The 27,646-nt window shown below is 35.1% G+C and overlaps 1 protein-coding gene across 1 annotated transcript in view; it reads left to right on the top strand.

Annotated features, from left to right (window-relative positions):
- Positions 1–27,646, top strand: part of DMD (dystrophin) — a 2,099,690-nt gene that overhangs the window by 786,228 nt on the left and 1,285,816 nt on the right. The window contains exons 30-33 of the mRNA XM_032618871.1: positions 5,877–6,038; positions 17,775–17,885; positions 18,280–18,453; positions 24,424–24,579. Coding sequence (XP_032474762.1) covers positions 5,877–6,038; positions 17,775–17,885; positions 18,280–18,453; positions 24,424–24,579 — 603 coding nt within the window. The remainder of the gene's footprint in view (positions 1–5,876; positions 6,039–17,774; positions 17,886–18,279; positions 18,454–24,423; positions 24,580–27,646) is intronic.

Genomic DNA, 27,646 nt, shown 5'->3' with positions numbered 1-27,646 from the left:
GAAAAAGCAACAAAGTGAAGCTTTTGATGGTTGCTGGGACTGTGAGCAGTTGTAAATTCTCCTCCCTGCTGTAAATTATCTTCTCCCTCTCCTTTTCTTTTAATCTCCATTTAATTCCCTTTTCAAAATATTAGCTTGATTCTTCTTGAAAAATATTTCCTCAGCCTGCTAAAAGCACCCCTAACCACGCAGAAATGTTATACGCAACTTTGTGGAGATCTATTATTTTTCTTCTACGATACAGAATCTTGAGAAATGAAATGCTCATCTCTCATCAACCCCAAAGAAGTCCAAGTCTACGGTGAGGCCCAGGGTGTTCCTTACATTTCACCTTCTTTGAGGATGTTCTCCTGCCAGTTCTGAATAACTAAAAGTTGGGAGAACCGGTTTCTGAGGCAAATAGAACATTCCTAGGTTTTAAAATAATTTCTGACATTTTCATGGCATCCTTCCTTAAAGACCTTCACATTATGCTTCAGAAATTTTAATTGTTCACTGAAATTATCTGTTAGTAAGCAAAGTGTTGCATTTGATAGTAGCAGTAGTCCACACATGGAACATCAGTAGATGGATATAAAACGTGTAATTTGCTGGCCTTTGTATAAGACAAAGACATTGACATATCTATTTTAAGTCTTCTAATCATGCTGTTCTACTATAATTCTCAGTGTTTCAAATGTAGTTCCTAGGCCCTTCATTATCTGTGTCTTCATGCCTTCCATAAACCATTTCCTGTCTTGCACCAAACCACATTCTCACTGTTCCTCATAGCCATCTTTTTCCTCTTCCTCTACCTCAGTTTATCAAGTGCTGAATTCATGGACTGTGTCAGTAGTTTGCTGCGTAGTTTGAACCAGATAGGACACAAACATGAAATGGTTTTGCTTCAAGCAGATGGTTTATTCATCTTTTTATTCATCTTTCTTGCTGGCATCCTGAGTATATTCCATTCCTTTCTGGTCTCTGTGACACGAGAAAAGTTAAGTTTAGTTCAGCTTAAAATTTCAATCTCATATTCAGTTTAATGTTTCCAGTTTAAGCCCAAGTGAACTGCCCTAGTAGGGAAGAATGATCAGTTTCCAGCATCTTCCCTTACCCCACCTGGGTGACATTATTCTACATTGGCCTGAGAAGTAGGAATGAAGGAAAGTGAGCAAATGTCTCCTCTTAAGTAGCATTTTGTGGTGTTCATGTATTATATGTAATAAGGGCACAAACATTTGCTTTCTTTGGGGTGCAAGTGTGGGCTCTTAAGAGGTCTTACAGAAGCTCTTCTGTTTTCCCATTTTTTTTTAACAAGAAAAACATGCTCTGTAATGTCTTCAAGTGTCTTTATCCTGGAGTATTCTTGCTCCATATGCACTGCTCCTGTTAGACAGCTCAAACATAGCTGCCTCCTTCAGTGTCCAGTTGACCTACGGAAATGTTTTTGCCACACCAAGCATTGGGAAGTACAAGATGCCTCTTCTCTTTACTATGCCATCATTTCAGATCCTTTTTTAAGCCCTCAGTAGTCATAGAAAGCAAATAAAGCATTCAGCTGCATAAGCAGAGTCCAAGTTGGTTAATTAGAAGTCATCCTATCTACTTTGTACTCCCAGACTCTATAAATGATGGTCTTGGAGTGCCCCTCATTTGCTTGGGGCAGAAGGGTTGAAGTACCGCTGTTTATACCTCCTTGGGGAGTGAACAGAAAAAACCATCACACTGTCTCCCTGGGCCACGGATTCACTGTGACTATGATTCTCTCCTAAATTTTCAGAGAGGTTTAGAATAAGTGAGACTGGTGGAGTAATGATGGAAAGGCCAGTTTTCTACCTCTTTTGTAAACCCTTTTGAGATAAGTCTTATTTCCATCTCTTAGAATGAGAGAAACTTAGTACTTACTGTTTACAGTTGAAGACTATAGCGAGAATTCTAAAGTAACAGAGTCCAATGTGTTCATGACCATAATAGTGGAGCTTCAGAATAGCTCATAAATTAGACAGGAGGAAACAGCTAATCAAAAGTGTTCTCAAACCCAGCAACGTAATTCAGTCAAATTGAGTATTCTTTTTCTTTTTAATGGAAGTATAGTTGATTTACAGTGTTGTGTTAGTTTCTGCTGTACAGCAAAGTGATTCAGTTATGCATATATATACATATATTCTTTTTCATATTCTTTTCCATTATGGTTTATCACAAGATATTGAATATAGTTCCCTGTGCTATACAGTAGGACCTTGTTGTTTATCTATTTTATATATAGTAGTTCATATCTGCTAATCCCAAGCTCCTAATTTATCCCTTCCCCACCCCTTTTCCCCTTTGGTTACCAAAAGTTTGTTTTCTATGTCTGTGATTCTGTTTCTGTTTCATAAATAAGTTCATCTGTGTCATATTTAGATTCTACATATAAGTGATGTCATATGATATTTGTCTTTCTCTTTCTGGTTTACTTCACTGAGTATGATAATCTCTGGGTACATCCATGTTGCTGTAAATGGCACACATTGAGTATTCTTATTACTTGGTACTTGAGCAAATTACAACCTCTTCTTGGATGACGAAGAAAAACTGAAAGGAAATAGTTGCATTAAGTGCCTGACCCATTGAACTTCAAATTCCAGATAATAGAACTTCTGGATCAGGACAGTCTGTGCAGTGCAGTGTGGCTGTAAATAATGCAGATTAGTGGCCTCTCTTGGGTCTCCACGTTAGTTCCTTAAGAGCCAGGGGAGTTGGATTTGGTTTTAGCACATCTCTTACAGGACTTCCACCCCCAGCCACTGTCCATGAGGAAATAGTTAATCCTTATTGTTTTACCTTGGGCAAAGTAGCAGCATTCAAAGTGGCAATTAATGCTGTCCCCCAAGCAGAAATTTCAAGGATGTATAGTTGTTTTCCTTTATATGCATCAGAATTTGGGACATAGCGTTTTTTTGCTTTTGTTTTTGTTTTTTTAGTGCATCTACTACAAAAATCACTCAAAGAAATGAGGTTTAATTTTAACATTGGCTAAAATGTTTCACTACTTAGGGAAAAGAAAACAACAATGCTGGAGATCAAAACATTTGACATATCCAGCTCTCATTGACACGTACTTATAAACAAAAAGATAAGTAAAATAAATAAGTGTATCATTTACTAAAAGATGATCATAAACCATATTATGATATTTTTGTAAAATCAGTCATCTGACATCTGTTCTTCTTTCTTTATTTCCTAGAAATATTAATAACATTTTTAAAACTCCTAGATAATTTTTCTCAACTAAGAGCCTGAAGTTTTCTTCGTAAATTGAAACAGAACAGGCAAGAATCTATAATTTTTGAGAAAATCCCCACTCCAGACTTTGGAGAAGTCAAATGTCTCTCAAAATCCCAGCCCACTAAAAAGAATCCCTTTTTTGCCTTAGGGCCAAGGGTCAATTTTTCAATGTTAGGCCTGAATCTATTGAGTAATTTGAAAAGAAAACCTGAGAGCACCCTGATGCCTGGCACATAGTTAGGCATTTGGAAATTACAATATGGTGTGATACATACTGAGACAGAAATAAAAGGGCAAGAGAGAACACCGGCTTTTAGGGACAGCCGCCTGGAGAGGGAGATGTCCACATTTCCAAGGTAAGACTCAAAGGATAAATGTAAATTAGCCAATAAAAGGAAGTTGGGCATGGGATTGTTCTAGGAAAAGGGAACAGCATGTTTAGCACCAAGTGTAAAGAGGAACATAATATATGCTGGGAAATGAAAAATAAATTTCTCTATAGCGCCAGCAAGTAGTAGAAGATACCACAGGGACTGTGAAAGGACTTAGAGCCATATTGAGTATGGCTTTTATCCTAAGGAAAATAAGGAATCACTAGAAGATTAAAGCAGATAATTATTGTTATTTTAGGAAGAACATACTGTAGCTTCTTTGTAGATGAGTAGTGGCAGGGCAGGATTCCAGCCAAGAGTCCTGTACCATGTTTGAGGCAAGAGATGCTAATAACCTCAAGTAGAGTAATGGTGGTGGTGGGGAGAGGGAGAAAAGGACGGAACGAAGAAATATTAGGAGGTAGAAGAAAGGATTGGTGATCGATGGACTCACTAATTGCAAAATGGTGAAGGATATGATAGAAGAAGAGGAAATATCCAAATTTATGGCTAATAAAGGCCATAATTGTAAATCACTGAGATAGGGAAAAAGATACAGAGAAAGAGAAAAAGCAAGTTGGGGAGGTGGGACAGTGGGTCCGTATTTCATTCTGTTGTTGTTTTGATGGCTGTGGGACACCCAAATGGAATTGTCACTTACGACAGTATATATGCAAATGTAGAGATCAAAGGGGGAAATCTGGACTGGAGATGCAGAGTTGAGAGTTGTGAGCATATGAAGTGTAATTGTAGCTAAGGGTATGGATAGAATGAGAAGAAAGAAAAGCCTAGGACAGAATCCTGAAGGTTTATGGTGTAGGTGGAAATACTGAGAATACCTACCTTGCTTCTGCAGCATCGTAGGTCTTCCAGCTCCTTTTCCTTTGGTCCAGATGCTTTTAGCCTTGTTCTCACTTGAGTAACGCTGTGTTCCAAGTTGGCTTCATTAAAGGACATTGACATCTCCACTATATTTTAAACTTAAGAGCCAACATTTATATTCTTCATATAATATCGAATATTCTTTACATAATATAAAAAGGAGGGTTCTTTTCAAAACCCTAATCATGGTCTGTGGGAAGGATAGTTCTTTTGTACCAGATAATCATGCCTACACATTGTATAATGAGAAAAAATCCTTGATTATGATGAATAACTTAAGAAATTCTCAATAAGTTGTCTGTCCCATTCCTTTTATAACTACTCTTTTAAAGGTGAGCAGATGGACTTCCCTGGTGGCGCAGTGGTTGAGAGTCCGCCTGCCGATGCAGGGGACACGGGTTCGTGCCCCGGTCCGGGAAGATCCCACATGCCGCGGAGCGGCTGGGCCCGTGAGCCATGGCTGCTGGGCCTGCGCGTCCGGAGCCTGTGCTCCGCAACGGGAGAGGCCACAACAGTGAGAGGCCCGCGTACCACAAAATAAATAAGTAAATCGCTGCGATCTTTAATTGCAGACTAAATAAAAAAAAAAAAAAAAAAAAAAAAAAAAAAAAAAAGGTGAGCAGATCCTTCAAGGGAGACTCTGCAATCTGTTCAGCATGCTATTTATACTTAAAAAGTGTTAAATTATCCTAATCATGCTTATAGTAACAATCAAGATTAATTGCAGCTATATTAGGGTTACTTATTATTTGTTCTACTTCAGCAGTAACACAAATCCAATTGCACAAGCAATTTCCATAATCCAAATTGTGAAAGAAAGTAGAGGCAAAAAAAAGACCATGCATAACTGGTTGAAATAGAATTTAAAATAAATCCTTAACCAAATGGTTATCTAAAATTCTGTTTTTGAAAAGGAGCTGATTCTGAACAGATTGTATATGTGTCTCACTGGTAGAAGTGGATTATCTATCTTGAATTGGATTGTGATGACGATGACCCTATTCTAAGTAAACCAAATCTCTTGAACTATATAATGAGATCAGGAGGAACATTCGGCCTGAGAACAACAGATTGCAATGACGGAGATGATTTCACTAATGTTTTTCCCAGCCTCTTTCCTTGATGTACATAATACTGTGCTTTTGTCCTGCAGAGATTCCTGATCCTGCAGTTCTGTGTGCTAACTCTTTTTTCTTATTCTGATTTTCATTTTTATAAGTAGAGCTGAATGAGTGGCAGGAAGCTGCGAAATCTATCTTATAAAAAGGTGATGGGGGTAGAATCTAGAATCTTCATTTGCCTTGCAGAAGGATTGCAGAAAAACTATCACCAGTAAATATTGAACTGATGCATTCCTGTTTCTTCTTTGTTTAGGCCGTGAGGAGGCAAAAGTTGCTTGAACAGAGTATCCAGTCTGCCCAGGAGATTGAAAAATCCTTACACTTAATTCAGGAGTCCCTCTCATCCATTGACAAGCAGTTGGCAGCTTATATTGCTGACAAAGTGGACGCAGCTCAAATGCCTCAGGAAGCCCAGGCAAGTAGAACCTGGAATGAGCTTCTTTTCTTTTGTTTTTATTATCCGAACAAGACATTAGTAACTTTCTAACTTAAACTTTATTCATCTAGTTGTACAAAGGGTTATTTGATCAACTGATTGGACTATTTGGAGGTAAGGGGAAAAAGGATCTCTATATTAGTACTCTAAGATTTATTTTTGAACGTACATAATGGAGGAATTTGAAATAGAGACACTTAAAAGACCAGGGCAGTATCACACTGAAGTCTGCTGTTTATCAATATTTTCAGACTATACTTGAGCTAGAGAGAAACCGTAGGAATGTCAAGTTTAAAGAAAATACTTTTGGTGGTAGTATTAAAAATGCAGCATCAAATATTTTATTATCAACTCATCTTTATCTTGGAATTAGAATTCATATGACCTATATTCTACATTTAATGTGTTGCAAGTAGCTAGTAACAAGAAATTAGAGATATAAATTTGCATTTTATTACTAATACTAATATGTCTATACTCATATTTACTCACATACCTATACATTCAATACTTTTCAATCTGAATTATGAAATGTGTTAAACTAATTTTTCTAGAATGAGAGTTAAAATAGGAATGAAAATAAATCTAAGTCAGCTTTATACCAAGTAAATTTAGTCTGTATCTAAATTAACTTTCACCTTGGGAAGTAATGCTGTATTTCTATTTTTAAATAACATTTACAGGTATGTAAAATATCATAAGAATTATTTAAATGTCTAGGATTTTCTGATACTAGGGTACTATCAGGTAGCTACTATATCTACAGTAACTATAGATAGCTACTTTTCACATCTTATGTACATAGTATGAACCCAATACCCAAGGATAACTCAGACCGATACAATATAATGCGAGGAGCATTAGAAGGTTATCTGTCCATCCCCGAGGCCCTCTCCCCACTAATTTTCCCTACATTTCTGGTTGCACCTGCATTTTCAAGATGATTCTTGACTTTGAATTCCCCAAATGGTAATATATAATATTGGAAAATGCAAGCCACCCAAAAGCTCTTGAAACATTCTTCTCCAAGATTTTATTTTAAGATGACAGCAAAGTGAATTGTTTTCTAGAACAGAGTTATCAAGTACTCAGATTTACTTCAAGGACTGGCTTTCCTGAAGCTCAATTTGAATCTCCTTTGGAAGAAACAAGTAGAGGATAAAGAGGTTGTCTGTGAAGTAAGCACTTAAGCACAATGTGTCAGACAAAGAACCTACTAAGAATACCATCAAAGGACGTTTTTCTAAGTATATATAAGGGGGGTAAATTTAAGCCTATGTATAAATGAAAATTTATACCCAATGTGTTTCTGTAAATTTGCAGAAGAGTTCATTGCTAATTAAAAGATTAATGGGCTTAGCTTTCCCTTTTCAGAAATCGAGTACTTGTTTTAATACATCACGGAGAAGCAGGACAAAGTGAATGGCGTTACCGTATTTGGCCATCTTAAATCTGTGCTCAGATTTCCTGTCACATATTGGTCACATAGATTTGTGGATGTTTGACTCCACCGTGTGGTGCACTGGTAGTTTTACTACTAAATTTAAATCTGTTAAAAAGAGTTTCCCTTTTTCTGCCTTTCAAGATAGTTTGAGATTCTCAGGTATAAACAAATTTCAGCATTAAGGAAATGTGTGCAATGTGTAAAACATTTTGACAGGTATACTCTTATTATATGTAAAAGTAGATGTAGAGCAAGGCACTTCCTTGCATTCTATTTGCATTTAGGACTATAGGGCAGCAATGAGCTGCCTCTGCATGTTCATTGACCAGCTACCTGTCATAATGAGCAAATTGAGCCTTCTGATTCTAAATCAGATTAAACATATTTTACTTTTTTATTTAGTGTCATGAACTTACAGGAATAAAGTTTAACCTTTTAGACAATAAAACTACATACTGCTAGAATATCAGAGCATACGTTGACTCGAGTATTTTATTTCAAAAAAATAATTCTTAACCAAACCAAATTCTTAAATCATATGACTACAGCATCAAAATGCCAGCATATTTAAAGAGAGGTTTTTATTAAAGTACAAAATTAAGATGACATCTTATTGATTCAAATAGAGTTAAGCAAATAGAGAAAGCTCTTCTAGATATAGAAATTTTATCTTCTAGATATACAAATCAAAAATTTAAGACATATTTCAAAAATAGTATGACTAAATATAAAAAACCCTATGAGTGTTTCTTCGAAACAACTTTACAGAATAAAATCATCAAATTGATAACAGCGGAGAAGCACACGGCATGAATAGAGTTGTTTATTTAATTTTCCTAAAGAACATTGTGAAATACAGAGATTTAGTTTTATCACCTAAGGTCTGGAAGCAAAATTCCAAGTACCCAGCTTTGCACCCCAGGCCAATCAAGTCAGAATCTCTAGGTGGACTTAGTCATCAGAATTTTTCGGAACTCCTCCCCACCCTGAGTTATTCTAATATGTAGCTAAGGTTGAGAACTTTCGATAGTTCATTACTGGTAATGGCTGAGTAGCTGCAGTCTCTTTTTTTCTTTTTTTCACATCATACTTCTCACCACTGTTTGACATTCTCACCTATGGCGGTGACAAGATTTCAATGGGAGGAAGTTGAGGTGGAAGTCAGACTTTGGTGACTTTCCTATATTGATTGTTTGCTTACTCTTATGGGAAATGAGTGAAAGTAGAAAATATAGCTGAGAACTCCTACATGAACGAATTAATTTAGACAAGTAGAATTTTCAGTATGGATGTTTGAAGATGAACTTGGCTTAGTTTTCTTATTTTCTTCTTTTTTTCCCCTAATTCCACGTATGTTAGTGTGCCAGTTGCCTTGTATGTATCTCTAAATCATTGTAGGAGCCGTGATAACTGTGTCTAAATAGCCATGTAAATGTCTGTAATTCTTAAGACTACAGAGGTACTTCAATCTGTAATTTTTTTCCCTTTTCCAGTAATCTCATATTTTGAATCCCCAATATGTAAGAACAGTCTAACATGGGTACCTTTTGAAATGCTCCACATCATTATGTGTTGATGATGCACATTTTATAGAGGAGAGTATGACCCCATTACTCATATTACCACTAGAAGCAGTGGGGTTGCTTAACAGTGATTGTAATAGCTAAATTGTTCTAGTTCTTTTGTCTGGCAGGTTCCTGATCCCATATTTTGCAGCCTCATATCCCACAGAGTAGATTTATGTTCATGAGTAGAGGGGGAAAAAAAGAACAATTTAGGAAAAAAACAAATTACCATCAAAGGAGAGGATCTTATAATCATCATCGAAAAGTGCTCCTGTATTTTGCTTATCAAGCTAGGACTTTTGGGCATTCCAGGTTCACTACAGACCAGATTTCTTCCTTCCATCTCTTTTTCCATCCCAATGAATATCAATAAAGAGAAATGAATATCAATAAACAGAAAAGAGGGATCTTCTTTTTACTAAAGAAAGCTGTTAATTTAAGATGATTGCATTAGCTGCGCATCAAAATAATTCATAACTGAGGTCTTCCTGTATTTAAGCTAAATCTTCTAACTGACTTTAAATATATTTGGCCATATTTAAATGTAAACATTCCAAACTCTCAAAATCAGTGCTTAAAAAATAAAGACCTAAATGCAGATTTTGGTCTATCAGATTAAGTTTATGATTTCATTATGGAATAAGAAAGACTTTTATAGTGGAAATAGGAACATTTGATTGCCAAACGACTCAAAACAGTCTAACTTTACAGCCTACCTCACTGATTTATGAATTAGACGGTATAAACTTGCATAGGGAAATTCATTCTGGATTTATGTAATAATGAAATAATTTAATCACAGAACAGGAAAATGGAGAGCTATTATAGATATTTGGGCTCCGACGTTAAACTCCACATAACCATAACAAATAATTTCCTTTCTTTTACCCAGTAATATAGATATAATGGTAAACACAATGCAATGAATTTTAAATCTGTTCTAACACTGAAGTGCTGCCTCTGTGTATTACTATATAGAACTGATTACTTCCCAATATAAAATGACTATTATTGTGATTTTGACGTGTTTAATCGTGTGGGAAATAATCACAAGCAAGAGTTGCAGAAGATGTGAAAGATTATATTTTTTTCATGTTCCACATTTTTTAAGATGTTAAGGGTAGGAGTTTATTAATTTATTAATTTATTTTTGCTGTGCTGGGTCTTCGTTTCTGTGCGAGGGCTGTGTCAAGCGGGGGCCACCCTTCATCGCGGTTCGCGGGCCTCTCACTATCACGGCCTCTCTTGTTGCGGAGCACAGGCTCCAGGCGCGCAGGCTCAGTAGTTGTGGCTCACGGGCCTAGTTGCTCCGCGACATGTGGGATCCTCCCAGACCAGGTCTCGAACCCGTGTCCCCTTCACTAGCAGGCAGATTCTCAACCACTGCACCACCAGGGAAGCCCCTCCACATGTTTTAAAAGTACAAAGTATCCAAGATCCTCGAGTACATTTTCTTCTTTTAATTTTAGAATATGTGTTGCATGTGGCCATTTCCCCTTCTTGAGGATGCAATATCAAAATTACTGTTTAAAAATTACTCGTCTAACAGTGTTAAATTTCTCCATTCGTAGTCTTAACCTTATATCTTCTAATATTTTTCTTTCTGAAATATTTTAGTTATTTTTTTCCCTCGGAGTCATTTTCTTTATTTGATGTGAGAAAAGCTTCAATAATTATTTGATACAAAGTTTCCTTTTTTCCATTAAACACTTGAGGCAGTTACGGCTTAATTTTGCTTGCCATTTTCTGTCGTTAATTTGATATATGAGAATGGTCTGATGAGGTAAATCATGATAAAAAGCCCTGCTCTCTGCTCAGTTAATTGTAAAATGCTATATTGGAAATGTCATTAATGTTTGATTGATTTTTAGTTTTCTAATTTGCCCTTTACCGTCTCTAATGGAAAAAATGGTTATATTCATTTCCACTGTTGTTTCCTACTTTCAATATATAGTGCTAGTTGTGAACATAATTACTGTATTGTCAAATGTCTTTTTTTGGTAAGGGCATGACGATATAATGAGCTTTATATTATTTCACTTTTATGGAAAACATCTAGTGACCCTGAGAAATATTGGATTGAGAGCTCCTTTTAGAGCATACATGGGTATTCTAAATCAGCAGCACTCATTTGCTACTTCCTTTCATTTTGTTTCTTTTACAAATTACTGATTTTATATGAAGCTGACAGTTTCACAAGATCAGTTGTTTATTTTCTTCAAACACTTATCATCCGTATGCTAGTAGATGTATATTTTAGGTGAATATAGAACTCAAATAGTACAGTCTTTAGATCTTTAGCAGACCTTAGAAATCCGGTAGCCAACTATGGAAATCATTATCCTTTGGATGAAATCTTCCAATCCCAGTGTTTTCTTCTACATTAAAAAGTTTTTTAAATGTTATTTTTTTCATTGTCTGATTATAGTATCAGGAAAGACGATGTAATATTCATCTTTTTTTAAGAGGAATGTGTAAATGGGAGATTGTCCATTTTACCTATAATTTTCCATAATACTGTTATTTAAACAAATCACTTATCTATTTCACAATAAGCCTGCCCTAAAGTGATAAGGATTTTTAAATTATGTAGTTCCAGAACGATAATCTGATGACATTAAATAAAGTAGGTGGTAAAAGATATCCTAAGTACAAACTAAAGATGAATTATCAGTTGAAAGTAAGAATTGTGGAATCAATTTTTAAAGGTGCTAGCTAAGTATAAGTGTGATGCATGTTATACAGCCTTCCCAAAGTAGAATCAATTGGAAATAGATGTCCATTTTTATCTTATCTTAATAATGAATTAAATTGTTATCACTAAATATATACATTAAGTACATGAGATAGTTCTTCCCAAATCTACTTGTGTGATATACTCTGCCAAAGAAAAGCAAAAGGATAATTTGAGCAAAGAACTGTATCCCTCTTGGATATTAATGCATATTAATATATAAAATATTCTGAGAAGTTCTGTAGCACAGACACATGGTTATCCTTAATTTACAAAATATATTTAGCCCCTGTGCTCCTTTCGTATATAATATACTCAATTTATAAGGAAATTTTGATCTCTAATCCTATTGGAATCATACTACAGATATGAGAATTTTTCTAGAAATGCTGCCTACAAATTATGATAAAATCTAAGTTTTATATGATGTTCAACCATCATTTTTTTCAGTTTTAATAATTTTAGTAGTGGTGACCTTTCTAAGAGTATAGAAATTCATCCTTTCAACAGTCTGTGTAACTGCTTGATATAAATATGAACATTTCAAAGTCCGTGTAATTCTTTGCATTGAAACTTCCAAATTGCCAAACTTTCCCTTCACATGTTACATGGTCCTTCACATCCCCTTGTGACAGATAAAAGTTAAGTTTTTGGTCATGTGTTTTTGTAAGTTATTGTTGTTCCTATTGTTTTTAAGTCATGACAACAGTATGGCTCATCTGGAAAAATGTGGAATTAATCATCAGAAGACCTGTGTTTCAATGATCACTTAAGTTATTTTGGTTTTCTTTTGTAATGCTATGCTACTGCAGGCAGCTCTAAGGGGGCAATCTTTAAGAAAAAAAAAACTATACAAATTACAAATAGAAAATTAAATACTGTTATAGAAGAATTCTTTTTGCAAGTGACCAGCCCTGAAACTTAAGGTTCAGTAGCTTTTCATTAATTCCTCCTCTAGATAGTAAGTTTTACTCTACCCAAATCCAGTTCTACTTCCGTGAAACTAAGTATTCACACTCTGCACACTCCAAATTCAGTCTTTTCTAGCATGGTTCCCACAATCTGGAATGAATTCCCATTTTCTTATTATCTACCCCTCTAAAACCCCCTTATCAGCCATATGGAACTTAAATTACACCAATTTCTTAAACTTTTACCAGATTCTGTAGTAGAAATAAATATTTCTCTTGTATGGCATAGCATCATTTTTCCATTATATTGCATGCATTTCTGCTTTGTAATTTACTTGTATCTCTATGTTCCGTTTCCCTAGAACAGATATTCTTTAAGAATAGGGTCAATGGTTTGTTCTCACTGTGTGGAATAAGGTGGTAGACGCAGAATCTCCTTCTTGAATTGAATGGATAAGCTAAGTATTATTAGTATGCAAATAAGATTAGATGTCTGTTTGTTTCTGATAAATGTCCAATTGGAGGATATTTTTATTTTTAAATCATAATTTAAGAGTCAGTATAGTTGTTTAAAGAGCATTGAATTTGCTACTTCCTAACATTTTCTTGGACAAGTCAACATTTCTAATCTCATTTGTAATTGTAATTTAGGATGGTAAATACTTACCTTAGTTTGATTAGATAATTAAATGAATATATGTGAACTGTTGGGACATAAGGTCACACAGATGTCCATTTTGGTGATGATGATAATAATGATTATTTCTTTCAGTGCTCTTCTCTCACCCCTCTAGTATAAAAGGCTAAAGGAATTAGGTGTATATTTCATTTTTCCCTCTACTATATATACCTTGAGTGCCAAATGGATGAATTAGTCAAAAACATGTGGACAGATACTGCTACAGGTATATAATTTGGGCCCTCTGCTCTCTCTGAATATCTTTTTAATTTTTCACTCATCATTTTCCTTTCCCAGTTTCTGTAATGGCTTTGCAACTTTCATCACTTTCCTTTTGATTCCTCCTCAATCCTCTCCTCTCTCATCCTCAGCAGATATCAAGGGGCTCATGCTTATAGACAAATGATATATAATGACTCTGACGATTTATGAGTAGATATTTGTGCAGACAACTTGAGCAGGTATTTTTACATATACTGTCGCCTCTAATCTTTTTACCAAAACCAATATAGTTGTCTACTGCAGACATGAGAATTTTCCCAGATACTCTGCTTACAAATTATGATAATGCTTCATTGCTGGCTTGTCATTATCACCATCCGTTTAGAGATGAGAAAATTGAGGCTCAAAAAAGTTTGGTGCTTTGCCCAGGTGGCAAGTCAGAGCCCTGAGATTTAAATCCAGATTTCTCTTAACACTATTCTGATTCCCAGAGAGCATCAAGTAGGAAGCATTACACTTTCTGCTTCTCCACATCCAAAATCTTTATGTATTACCTTTGGCTTCTGAAAGAGCGGCACCTCTCCACCTGTCAGTATTTCCCACTGATTATTGATCTTTGCCCTTCACTCCATTTCCTCTCATTTCCTCCAAGGTTCTTCTAATCAATTATCTTCATATATGCTTTAAAAAAAAATGCTTCGTCCATTGGCTTCTTTCATATGGCCTTAATACGTGTTCAGTTCTCACTGACCTACATTTCATTATGTGGGGAGACAGAAGTCTTCAAAAATGATTTAAACTGTTTTATAAGGGTATTTTCTTGTCCTTAATCAGTCTTCAGCCCTTGAAAACCTGATTTCTGCTCTTACCATCTACGGATTCTGTCCTAGCTACAGTGCTCATTGACCAGCTAATATGCCCTTATTAGTACTTATCTCATTTGATCTGTCTCAAAATTGGCATTGTCGACCTCTCGCTCATTCTTAAAGCTCTCACAGCACTTGATTTCAGTGGCACCCTCTCTCTTTCCTGGTTGTTCCTCTTATTCTCTTAGACTGTTCCTTATCTTTCTTTGGTGTTTCCCTTCTTCTCCCATCCCTAAATTTTTCTGTTCTCCATGGTTCTCTCCTGACGCTCCCTTTCTGTTTCCCTCTAATGTTTGAGTGCACTAAAATAAATACTGTTTGTACAAGTGATGCTGCTTCTTTTTAAAAAAAATGCACACACATATGTAGCTATATATGATTAATAAAATACAAATTCATATCAAAGTATTACTGAGTTTATAGAAGAATTCTCTCATTATGAATTGCCTTAATAGTTAGATTAAGTATTAGCAGTAAAACCATTATCTGTGATTCTGATCACTTTTAAACTTTATCTTCATATTAAAAAAACTAGACACTTTTCATTTAGGCCATGAGGTTATTTAATACCTCATTCCCACCTACGTTTCTAGTTATATTTCTGTGGATGTGTATTAATTCTCTATGCATTATTTCAGTTCTCCCAAACTCTTCATGTGGTTCAGTGCCTTGTCCACACCTTGTTTTCCCTCATTCAAGAATGCTTTTGTTTTTAAAACTCTCATCTCCTTGCATATCCAGTGTACTCTTTAGTACACTTAGGTACAAGTAACAAAAATGAATTAACTAAAGCCAAAACAAAAATGAGGGAAGGGAGCTGGTCATAAGGGCACAGGAATGTCTCATGGAAACCAAGGGCAAGAATAACGTTTTTACTCAAGAAGAGACTAGAACCTGTGTTTTGGTCACTTGTAACAGCAAATTATCATTTTCTCTTAATGGTTTTGTGGATTGAGAAGGCTCAGCTGGATGGTTTCTCTTGGGGTCTCTCATGTGATTGCGCGCATTTGTTGGCTGGTGCTACGGTGACTTATAAGCTCAAATAGGCTGGATGCCCAAGATGGTTCCTTCATGTCTAGCATTGATGCTCACTGTGAGCTGAAAGCTCACTTGGCACTATTCACTGAAACACTTCTCCACAGCTTCTTTATGTGGCTTAGGCTTTTCACAGCATGTCAGATGGGTTCCAAGAGGGGGCATCCAAAGAGTGAGTGTTCCAAAAAGGCAGTAGTGGAAGCCACTAGGCCAGTTAAGGGTTTTTTCCCATAAATGGCAGAGCATTACTTGTGCTCTGTTTTACTGGTCAAGGCAATCATAAGGCTGACCTAGATTTAAAGAGGTGAAGAAATAAACTCTACCTCTTAGTGGGGGAATGGTAAGAGGAGTATGTGGTATGGACACTGTTGTTGCAGCCATCTTTGGCAGATGCTATCTGCTTCAGCCTATGATTGAAAGCCATCAATATTTTTGTTCCTACTATCTCTTTCTTACTTCTCTCTCTGGTTATGGATCTTTGCTCTTCCTAAACTGACAGTGCAAACTGGGGACTTCATAAGCACAGTCTCATACGTGACACAGTTCCAAGCGCCCACAGAGCTTGACCAGACTTTCTCCTGTCAGTTCCGAGAGAGTCTGATGGACCTAACTGGGCACAAGCATTCTTCATGTTCTAATTTTCCATGACTTGGGGGTGGCCAGAGTTATGTGACAGAGACATGGCTGTTACTGGCCCACCATTTTGAGGGGGTGAGACTTTTCCACCTGAGAAGTTAAGATCATAAACCTCCTAAAGCATCTGATGCCCCCAGCAATGCTTACTAATTATTCATAGTCTACTTTAACATCACCTCTCCTATGACATCTATTAACTCTCCTGTAAGTATTACTCTACTGTGTATACTCCCATTAAATTTTTTCAGACTCCTTAGTATTTCTAGGTGTATGAACAATGCTATGCACTAACATGGATCCCTAACCCCCAAATTCTATGGTTCCTGGAGAAGAGGTACATACCACTATTTCTTATGCAATGTCGTAGTTCAACCACTGAAGATACTATATATAGTAAAAATATATACATATATATATATGGATTTGCTTGAGTCTTTGCTCTTCTTTATTTTAAACCAGAATTCTAATTACTTAAGTAATTTGTAATTACTTTGCCTTTATAATTATTAGGATCAATATGCTAAGGAATAATATTAAGGTGTATCTGTACATTTATAACCTTGTATTCTGAAAAACTCCTTCACCACTTAACCCATTTTCTTGGAGTTTCTCATTACTCATTTCAGGGCTGTAGTTCTCTGTGGTAACTGCTAAGCAAACTGATGTTATTTTCTAATAATATGTGCCAGAATTGACTCCAATTGGTGTAAATTAGGTTATATCAATATGCATTATACAAATTGTTTTGCATGGAAATTTTATGGGCCCTGTGGTATAAGTTAATCATTTTCTTCTTCTCTTATTTACGATAATCTGACAATGACTGAATTTTAAATTCGAATAATTTGACCAGTAGCTAATTTTTGCTGGATCTGGTAGAAATAAATGAATGAATCTGTTGTTTTTGTCTCTGCACACTACCAGATTTGACCCACTCCTGTAACTGGCTCAGAAGTGTATAAGTCAAATACAGACATACTTTTAAATACAACTTGATCAAAAATGTCCTTACTCATTTTAGAAAATATATAAATATTTTATATTTATTTAAAGTTTAAAAAACAGTCTCTGTAGGAAGCTATTAAGTACGTATCAGACAAAAAGCAAGGCCAGTCGAGACATTTAGCTTCCCTTTCCTAGATACATAGCTTCCCTGAAATTTAACTGAAATATGGCATAGAATTTCTGAGTAAAGATCACTATTAAGGAATATTGTCCACATTCAACTTTCTCGTTATGCCTTATCGCTGCCATAGTTGGCTTTTTTTAAATAAAGGCTAACATCTTTGGTCAGCTTTGAATGTAAATACAAAGATAAAAGAATATAAATTTCACATATTAGATATAAATAGATACTTCCTACTGAAAATTATATCTGAAATAGCTATTCATTATCACTGATTCAAAAGGATAATTTATTTTTATTAATAAGCCCAATAGGAGATAAATAATTTCATTTTGATAACTTTTGATAAGTAAAAAAATCAATTTATTGTCATTTTGAAAGAGGCTACATAGTAATAATGTTTTGAGAGAGTTTCAAATTCCATTTTCTTGGAAGATGAGTTGTTCTTTGCAGTAACTTGCAGAGCATGCTGACTTATAATGCTGTCCTCCCAACAGAAAATCCAATCTGATTTGACAAGTCACGAGATCAGTTTAGAAGAAATGAAGAAACATTACCAGGGAAAGGAAACTGCCCAAAGGGTACTATCCCAAATTGAAGTGACACAGGTATGTATTATTCCATTAACTAAGGAGCTTGTTTTAGTTGGATATTAAAATATAGTCTATATTAGATAACTTGCTTATTAGCAAATTGGAATTAAGGGCATTAGTTGAAAACTACAAATAATGTATAAACGATACAGACTATTTTGAATTCTACCTTTTAAGGATAAAATAGGTTAATAAATTGTCGTTTATTTAGTATCACTTTAAGAACAATTACTGAATTCTTCTCCCAAATGCATGTATTCTTTGTGCTGGACAAATGAAAAGAGGGTTTCTTCAGTTTGTTTTTATTTTTATTCTTGTATATCTTCCAGAATAAAGGAAGATACGTTAACAAGAATATGACTGGTTATTATTTGGAAGGCAAATTTAAATTGGTGCTTTTTCTTTACAGAAAAAATTGCAAGATGTTTCCATGAAGTTTCGATTATTCCAGAAGCCAGCCAATTTTGAGCAGCGTCTACAGGAAAGTAAGATGATTTTAGATGAAGTGAAGATACACTTGCCTGCATTGGAAACAAAGAGTGTTGAACAGGAAGTAGTACAGTCACAGTTAAATCATTGTGTGGTATGTATTTCAGATGGCAAATATGCAGCTACCCCTTGACTTTCCTTATTGGAATAAGGAACAATATTTGGTATAAGAACAAAAATTAGCACAGGTGTATTGAGAGACAAGAACTATTACTGAAGTAGTAGCCACTTAATACCTCTTCTGAAAATGTCTTCTTTGAGTCTATAATTTTTCAAGGACTGTGCAGAATATAAAGGAAATTGCCTTTGTTTAATTCTTATGGAACTTTGAAAATATTTTTAAATGGAAATCCTGGAAAGAAATATGTTAGTCTGCAACAGCAACAACAGCAGTATCCGCAGTAATAAAAACAATTCTAGAAATGAGTGCCAAGGAAGCTAAGTGATCCACACAAGTCACCTTTAATTCTCAAGGCCACATATTAAATGAGAGAATTTAAAGACAAACAGCAAGTGAAAGGCAAAAGCAAAATTCCAATCCAGGCATGCTTACTCCAAACCCTAGTATCTTTCCATTAAATATCAGGGCTGGGTATGCAGTGAAATTCTGCCAGACCACAAAGACAGAATAAAGAGGCACCAACTATTAGCCTGTAGTGTAAATCTTCACTACGGGGATTTAGAGCAGTGTTCTTCGTTCCACTTATTGAAAATTCACCAAGTCAGATGACTCTTCTGATAATGTAAAGCTGAATTATGAGGGCATCTACTAGAGTAAATATAAGTATTATTATAAATGTATGTGTACTATGGAGTATCAGGGTAGAAATTCACATAAAATAAAAACACTGAGTGCTATTAACATTAATGGGAAAAAAGTTTATTTAGTACTTTGTGTTTAAGTATTGTTCCTGCTTCTACTCCATAACATAAATGAAAAAGAAACCCTTGGGTACATTTCAGTCATATCATTATGAATGGGAAAATATCATTCTTATAAACAAAAATTTTCTTTGTGAAAAATTATGGAGTAATTTTTATTCAGTAACGTAGCTTAATAATACAGGCTGCATTTCAGTGGCGTCATTATTATAAATATTCTCACCCCCAAAAGAAATTTTGAATATCATTTTATATATTAGCTGGTATTAGATAAGTAACATTAGGAATACATGGGAGCATGTTTCATCTTACATTTTAAAAAAAATTGAGAGCAAAATGACCCATGTACATTATCATCATGGCTAAGTATATTCACAAAGGGAGAGCTGTTCATTCTTTTCTAGGAACAGGTCTCTAATGGTACCTCATAAAACTTGTCTGCTAGTTAATATGAACTGCAAAAAAAAAAAAAAAAAAAAAAAACCCAACCTGCACCCAGGTGTTACTATGCCCTGACTCAGTACAGAGGAAACAGATCAAAGTATTTACTCAATCTGGTTCTGGTTCTGGTTTAAATGTCAGGACCAATTCATGTCGTTCTTCCATAAGGATATATTTTCTTCACAACTTTTGTAATTTTTCATTACTTAAGATGCTCTCTCACATATACTATAATCATGGCCTTTGCTTTCAAGTAATTTTTGTTCTGTTAAAAAAAAGTCTTACAGGGACTTCCCTGGCGGTTCAGTGGTTAAGACTCCATGCTCCCAATGCAGGGGGCACGGGTTCTATCCCTGGTCGGGGAACTAAGATCCCATATGCTACATGGCGCGGCCTTAAAAAAAAGAAGTCTTACAAACATGAACACAAACAAATATAAAGACTGTTTTCCTTTCTTAATGCTAAATATTTTATCTGTCTATTGAATGATACGATGTAAATGGCTATTTAGTACTTTGAGTGAGCTTTTCTCGTAAAGGTAAATAATTGACATTTAAAAAAATTTAAATAGTAAGTCATTTGGAAGTATCTCTGATTCCAAAATTCAAGAATTCAGTCCCAGTGTGATAATTAATGATTTAAATGTTTCTGAATACCCAAATATGTTTATAATTCCTAAGATAGAAGTAAATGAATTAAAAAATCATATGGAAAGTTCAGAAAGAACTCACAATTATTGATAAAGGAATAACATCAGGCAATCATCAAAGAAGGGATTAAGGTGGAAATATTTATGTATGTAGCCTTAATGAATAGGATAATTGCTTAGCATTTACAAAATGCTTTGTTTTAAACACTGATTTTAAACTGAGAAGAAAAAAACAAACCTAATTTCTTTCCTGACTCCCAAATTACAGCAATTACCTACTAGCAACTTTATTTCTTAGTACCAGTAAAATAAATATTTGTTCAGACTCACCACTGAACAACTTAATGCAGCAATGTATAAGTAAACTATTACATATGCATGTATACATATAGACATATACATATGTACATGTACGCATGCATACATATATGCATACATTCAAATGCACATATCTTTCCAAGTAAAATAACTACCAGGGAAAGCTATGACATTTGTTTCATGAGGATTTGTTATGGCAGTATACTACTGTGAACCAATATATGTGTTCTTTATAGTTGTGATGTACATGTGAGTTTTACATAATATTTTATATCACTCTATAGTTAATTAATCAGCCCCATTAAGAAAATTAATTTGTATAATTAATTAACATTTAAAATTACCTTCCCTCCTTATATATGATTTAATATATATTGAAATTATGGTCTGGAAATTTAGGTGTTTTATCCCGACTATAACAGCACCATGAGAACAACACTGAACGTGTCTGGCTTGGCCACCACTGATTCTCTAGTGACTCAAATACTGTCTGGTATAAGCAGGCACTCAGCAAATACCTGGGGAATGAGTAAATGAATTTTTCCAAACTCACAGCTAGAATTATATAATTGTAACATTTAAAAACTTGGGTTGACCAAAAAGTTTGTTTGGTTTTTACTGTAAGATGGCTCCACTAGCACTTAGTTGTGTTTAACTTCATTCAAAACAATTTTGTTAGATTGTATTGTGACAGCTGTCATATCAGCATGCATCTAAAAAAAACACATCAAAATTGGTGGATTTTTGTGTAGCCATTTTAATATTGAAGATGGGAGAAAAAAAGCAATGTTTTCAGCATATTATGCTTTATTATTTCAAGAAAGGTAAAAATGCAAAAAAAGATTTGTTCAGTGTATGGAGAAGGTGCTGTGGCTGATCAAACATGTCAAAAGTGTTTTGCTGGGCTCCCTGACTTCAGACTATACTACAAAGCTATAGTAATCAAGACAGTATGGTACTGGCACAAAAACAGAAAGATAGATCAATGGAACAGGATAGAAAGCCCAGAGATAAACCCACGCACATATGGTCACCTTATATTTGATAAAGGAGGCAAGAATATACAGAATATACAGGAGAAAAGACAGCCTCTTCAATAAGTGGTGCTGGGAACACTGGACAGCTACATGTAAAAGAATGAAATTAGAACACTCCCTAACACCATACACAAAAATAAACTCCAAATGGATTAAAGCCCTAAATGTAAGGCCAGACACTATCAAACTCTTAGAGGAAAACATAGGCAGAACACTCTATGACATAAGTCACAGCAAGATCCTTTTTGACCCACCTCCTAGAGAAATGGAAATGAAAACAAAAATAAACAAATGGGACCTAATGAAACTTCAAAGCTTTTGCACAGCAAAGGAAACCATAAACAAGACGAAAACACAACCCTCAGAATGGGAGAAAATATTTGCAAACGAATCAGCGGACAAAGGATTAATCTCCAAAATATACAAGCAGCTCATGCAGCTCAGTATAAAAAAAAACAAACAACCCAATCCAAAAATAGGCAGAAGACCTAAATAGACATTTCTCCAAAGAAGATATACAGATTGTAAACAAACACATGAAAGAATGCTCAACATCATTAATCATTAGAGAAATGCAAATCAAAACTACAGTGAGATATCATGTCACACCGGTCAGAATGGCCATCATCAAAAAATCTACAAACAATAAATCCTGGAGAGGGTGTGGAGAAAAGGGAACCCTCTTGCACTGTTGGTGGGAATGTAAACTGATACGGCTCTATGGAGAACAGTATGGAGGTTCCTTAAAAATAGAACTACCATATGACCCAGCAATCCCACTACTGGGCATATACCCTGAGCAAACCATAATTCAAAAAGAGTCATGTACCACCATGTTCATTTCAGCTCTATTTACAATAGCCGGGACATGGAAGCAACCTAAGTGTCCATCAACAGATGAATGGATAAAGAAGATGTGGCACATATATACAATGGAATATTACTCAGCCATAAAAAGAAACAAAATTGAGTTATTTGTAGTGAGGTGGATAGACCTAGAGTGTGTCCTACAGAGTGAAGTAAGTCAGAAAGAGAAAAACAAATATCATATGCTAGCACATATATATGGAATCTAAAAAACAAAACAATTGGTCATGAAGAACCTAGGGGCAAGACAGGAATAAAGACACAGACCTACTAGAGAATGGACTTGATGATACGGGGAGGGGGCAGGGTAAGCTGTGACAAAGTGAGAGAGTGGCATGGACATATATACTACCAACCGTGAAATAGATAGCTAGTGGGAAGCAGCCGCATAGCACAGGGAGATCAGCTCGGTGCTTTGTGACCACCTAGAAGGGTGGGATAGGGAGGGTGGGAGGGAGGGAGATGCAAGAGGGAAGAGATATGGGGATATATGTATATGTATAACTGATTCACTTTGTTATAAAGCAGAAACTAACACACCATTGTAAAGCAATTATACTCCAATAAAGATGTTAAAAAAAAAACTGGTTTGCGAAGTTTCGTGCTGGAGATTTCTCACTGGATGATGCTCCAGGGTTGCGTAGACCAGTTGATGTTGATAGTGATCGAGACAGTTTTTGAGAACTATCGATGTTATACCATGCAGGAGATAGCCAACATACTCAGAATATCCAAATCAAGTGTTGAACATCATTTGCACCAGCTTGGTTATGTGAATTGCTTTGGTGTTTGGGTTCCACATAAGTTAAGTGAAAAAAAACTTCTTGACCGTATTTCTGCCTGCGATTCTCTACTTAAATGTAACGAAAATGTTCTGTTTTCAAAACAAATTGTGACGGGGGATGGAAAGTGGATACTGTACGACAGTGTGGAACGGAAGAGATCGTGGGCCAAGCGAAATGAATCACCACCACCCATGCCAAAGGCTGGTCTTCATCCAAAGAAGTTGATGTTCTGTACATGGTGGGATTGGAAGGGAGTCCTGTATTACGAGTTTTTTCTGGAAAACCAAATGATTAATTCCAACAAGTACTGCTCCCAATTAGACCAACTGAAAGCAGCACTTGACAAAAAGAGTCCAGAATTAGTCAACAGAAAATGCATAATCTTCCATCAGGATAACGCAAGACCGCATGTTCCTTTGATGACCAGGCACAAATTGTTACAGCTTGGCTGGGAAGTTCTGATTCATCTGCTGTATTCACCAGACATTGCACCTTCAGATTTCCATTAATTTCAGTCTTTACAAAATTCTCTTAATAGAAAACATTTCAATTCCCTGGAAGGCCGTAAAAGCCACCTGGAACAGTTCTTTGCTCAAAAAGATAAGACATTTTGGGAAGATGGAATTATGAAGCTACCTGAAAAATGGCAGAAGGTAGTGGAACAAAACAATGAATGTGTTGTTCAATAAAGTTCTTGGTGAAAATGAAAAATGTATCTTTCATTTTTACTTTAAAAACTGAAGGAACCTTTTGACCAACCCAATAGAAATCATATAACTTTTAGAAATGATCTTTATAAACTTGGAATGAAAAATTAAATATATGTGTTATGTACCCTTACTTTGGTAAGTATAACTACACAATATGCATGTCTTTATGTGTACATATAATTACAAATAGAAGCATTAAATCAACAGAAAATGCAAAAGCTAGATATTGACCACAGCTGCAAAATGCTACTCCATTAAAACTGTAACCATAGAATAGCATTTCAGGTGATCTCTACTCCTGTTTCTTTTTATTAATAATAGTATGAACTAGACACTATTGCTTATTATTCTGTTTTGTTTTATGTTTTAACTTAGAACTTGTATAAAAGTCTGAGTGAAGTGAAGTCTGAAGTGGAAATGGTGATCAAAACTGGACGTCAGATTGTACAGAAGAAGCAGACGGAAAACCCTAAAGAGCTTGATGAAAGAGTAACGGCTTTGAAATTGCATTATAATGAGCTGGGAGCAAAGGTGTGTGCATGCTGAAACTATAAGCACTGGCTACTTCCCACTTTCCTTATATATTGTAAAGTAAGAGTCAGTAATTATGCACAATTAATGTCTTAGGAACGCTAAATCATTTACTCCCTACAGATAGATAGATACATGGATACATACATAGACAGAGAGATAGATAAATTCCAATTTGCAGTTCTTAAGAAACAGTAATTAATCAGCGAGGGTCTTCTTTTCAGTCTACATTAAAAAATATGTACAGCTCAGAGAGATTTTTATTGGCCCATCAGATAATTCTAAAAGGGTTTCTTTGTTCTAAACTTGCCCCTTCTTTTCATTGTCTATATTTACTTGTGATGACTCAAAGGCTGGTAATTTTATAAACTAATATACCGACTTATATTTAGGTACAGTGGAGTTGATACATTCTACATAGAAAGAGCTTTACTGAGACCACTGGGGAGAAGAGTGTCTGTTTTTACGGCTCAGGTTCCCAACTTTATTGAATATAACAACATCAATGAGAAAATTGTCACTTCATCTTAGACACAAATGTAAATGCTTGCCCATATTTGAGAAGTAGTCATGCAGAGTCAGAATTCTAACATTGCACCCTGAAAGTAGATTGAAGGTTATGTCTTGAAGCTACAAATTGCAAATTACTTATCACTGAGAGAAAGTTAGTTTTAGATTCAAATGAAAATCTGAAAATCAACATTCATATTAGTTGATAGTCTTTATTTTTATATTTAAAAAACCTTCTAATTTAAAGTTTTGAAAGAGAATTAGCTGTTTCAAATATAAATTATTGTCTGGGCCTTTTCTTTGCCTTGAAGAATTTGCACAAAATCTTTTCCTTTGCAAGAGTAAATTTAACATAATGTAGAATAAATCACTTTGAATTTAAAACAATAAAAATGACATTAGAGGACTCTTAGTGTCCTGAGTTGATTATTATTAAGGAGTGAATGATTCTTACGATGATGTGAAGACCTCTTTATCCCTGAAAATGTATATTTGGAAGTGTATGTTTATTTAACCATTTGGCACTGAGTAATATCATTAAAGCAAAATGAACAATTACTAAGAAATCATACTTAGCTTTAAAAGCATGACAGAGCACAGCAAAAATGTGGGGCAGGCATTTATTTTTGAAATAAAGATTTAGAAACATGAGTGATAAAGGGAATATGTACAAATATCATATTATAAAATGGCAGAAGTCATGTATTCCTTTTCTGAGAAAAAATTGTTCATATTTAAGTCTTCCGAGCACCTTCAACAATAGTGGTTTTGTTTTATGGAAACAGAGGATATCTTAATGTATTATTCTTTTTATATAAATATACAAACCCTTCTATTTTAATGGTCTTCAGAATTTAAATCATTTTATTTGCCTCAGTTCAATATATATTACTCTTTTGGATTAGTCAGCTTAGGCTGCCATAACAAAATACCATAGACTAGGTGGCTTAAACAAGAACATTTTGTTTCTCACAGTGCCGGAGGCTGGTAAGTTCAAGATCAAGGTGTCAGTCTAGTAAGGACCCTCTTCCTGGCTTGCAGATGGCCACTTTCTCACTGTGTTCTCACATGGTGGAGAAGGAGGGGGAGTGGGAGGGGTGGGGGAAGGAAGGGGAGAAGAGGATAAGAGGGATGGAGGGAGAAGGAGGGATATCTTTTTCTTCCTCTTCTAGTAGGGCCACAATCCTATCTGATTAGGGTACCACCCTGTGACCTCATTTAGCCTTAACTACTTTCCAAACACTCTATATTCAGGTACAGTCACATGGGAGCTTGGGCTTCAGTTTATTAATTTTGGGGGCATTTCAGTTCAGAGCATGACAGTTTTCTTAACACAATTTTATTAGTTTGGTTAATATCACCAACTTAGCTTAATTGTTCAATGAATAAAAATAGAGTTTCTTATATCTAAATCTATTTAATTTTATTGAGTGATATTACACCTAGCACCCTAGATATAATAATACTTACAGTTCCTGTATGCTTATTATATTACAATATACATAAATAGCAATATTCATTTTAGCCTCAAATGCTCATACTCAAAGCCTCAATACTCATGTCAGCCTCACTTACATTTTTAAGCGTTCATGAAATAATGATTTCTACTGTGGGTGGCACTATTTTAAATGTATCCTTTCTCCACCAAAAAAAAAAAAGTGTAAAACTCAATTTTCCTTAAGATGACAGTGTCTCCTGTTTTATTAAAACCTATTTATCTGGATATAAACAAAGTAGAATAAATAAAAATCAATAATGCATTAGCTCTGGGAAGATAGAATTTATTTGAAATATTGAATCTAGAATTCTTTTTCTACCAATAATGCATAGAAAAAATAACTATGCATAGGAACACACCATAAGGTGTATATTTTTTCTCCCACATACAAGTAAAATCCTTGCAACTCAAAATGGCAGATGCTTTCACTTCCCTGAAGGGAAGAATAGAAGGGAAAATCTGTAAAAAAAAAAAAAAAAAATTGAATTTGCAGCCTCAGCAACTAAACACTTTTTTTTTTTAATGTACGCACACCTCTGTTAAAGAAACAAATTTTGCTGAGTATTTGGAATTTTTCTCAAAGTTTCAGGGTATTTATCTTCATTGAAGTATTTAAAATTCTTTAAAGATATCTTTGCCATTTTTTTCATGCTTATGGCTGAATTGTTATTTTGTTTGTAGAATATATAAGTGTGTGTATATATATATATATATATATATACACACGTGTGTGTGTGTGTGTGTGTGTGTGTGTGTGTGTGTGTGTGTATCAACAAGAGATAAGAGATTCTGGGCTTTTTATTCAACCAGCCAATTCACAAGATGTAGGCACATCAGGAAAAGTGGTGGACAAACACAAATGTGTTCATTTTCTGTGTGAGAACATGGAACAATTTGACTTTGAGGGTCTTAGTTTTAAACACTGAGAACTGGAACACAGGATCAAGTCATGATTTCTCTATTAATGAGAGTGAAAATTGTGTTATGGTATCAAATTTTGTTGCCCCCTTTGGGTAATAAATGTATATTTAAGGAGGAAGTGACCTATTCTTTGTGTTG

This window comes from Phocoena sinus, chromosome X (assembly GCF_008692025.1).
Source record: "Phocoena sinus isolate mPhoSin1 chromosome X, mPhoSin1.pri, whole genome shotgun sequence".
NCBI lineage: Eukaryota > Metazoa > Chordata > Mammalia > Artiodactyla > Phocoenidae > Phocoena > Phocoena sinus.
This window is presented reverse-complemented; position numbering and strand designations above follow the sequence as displayed.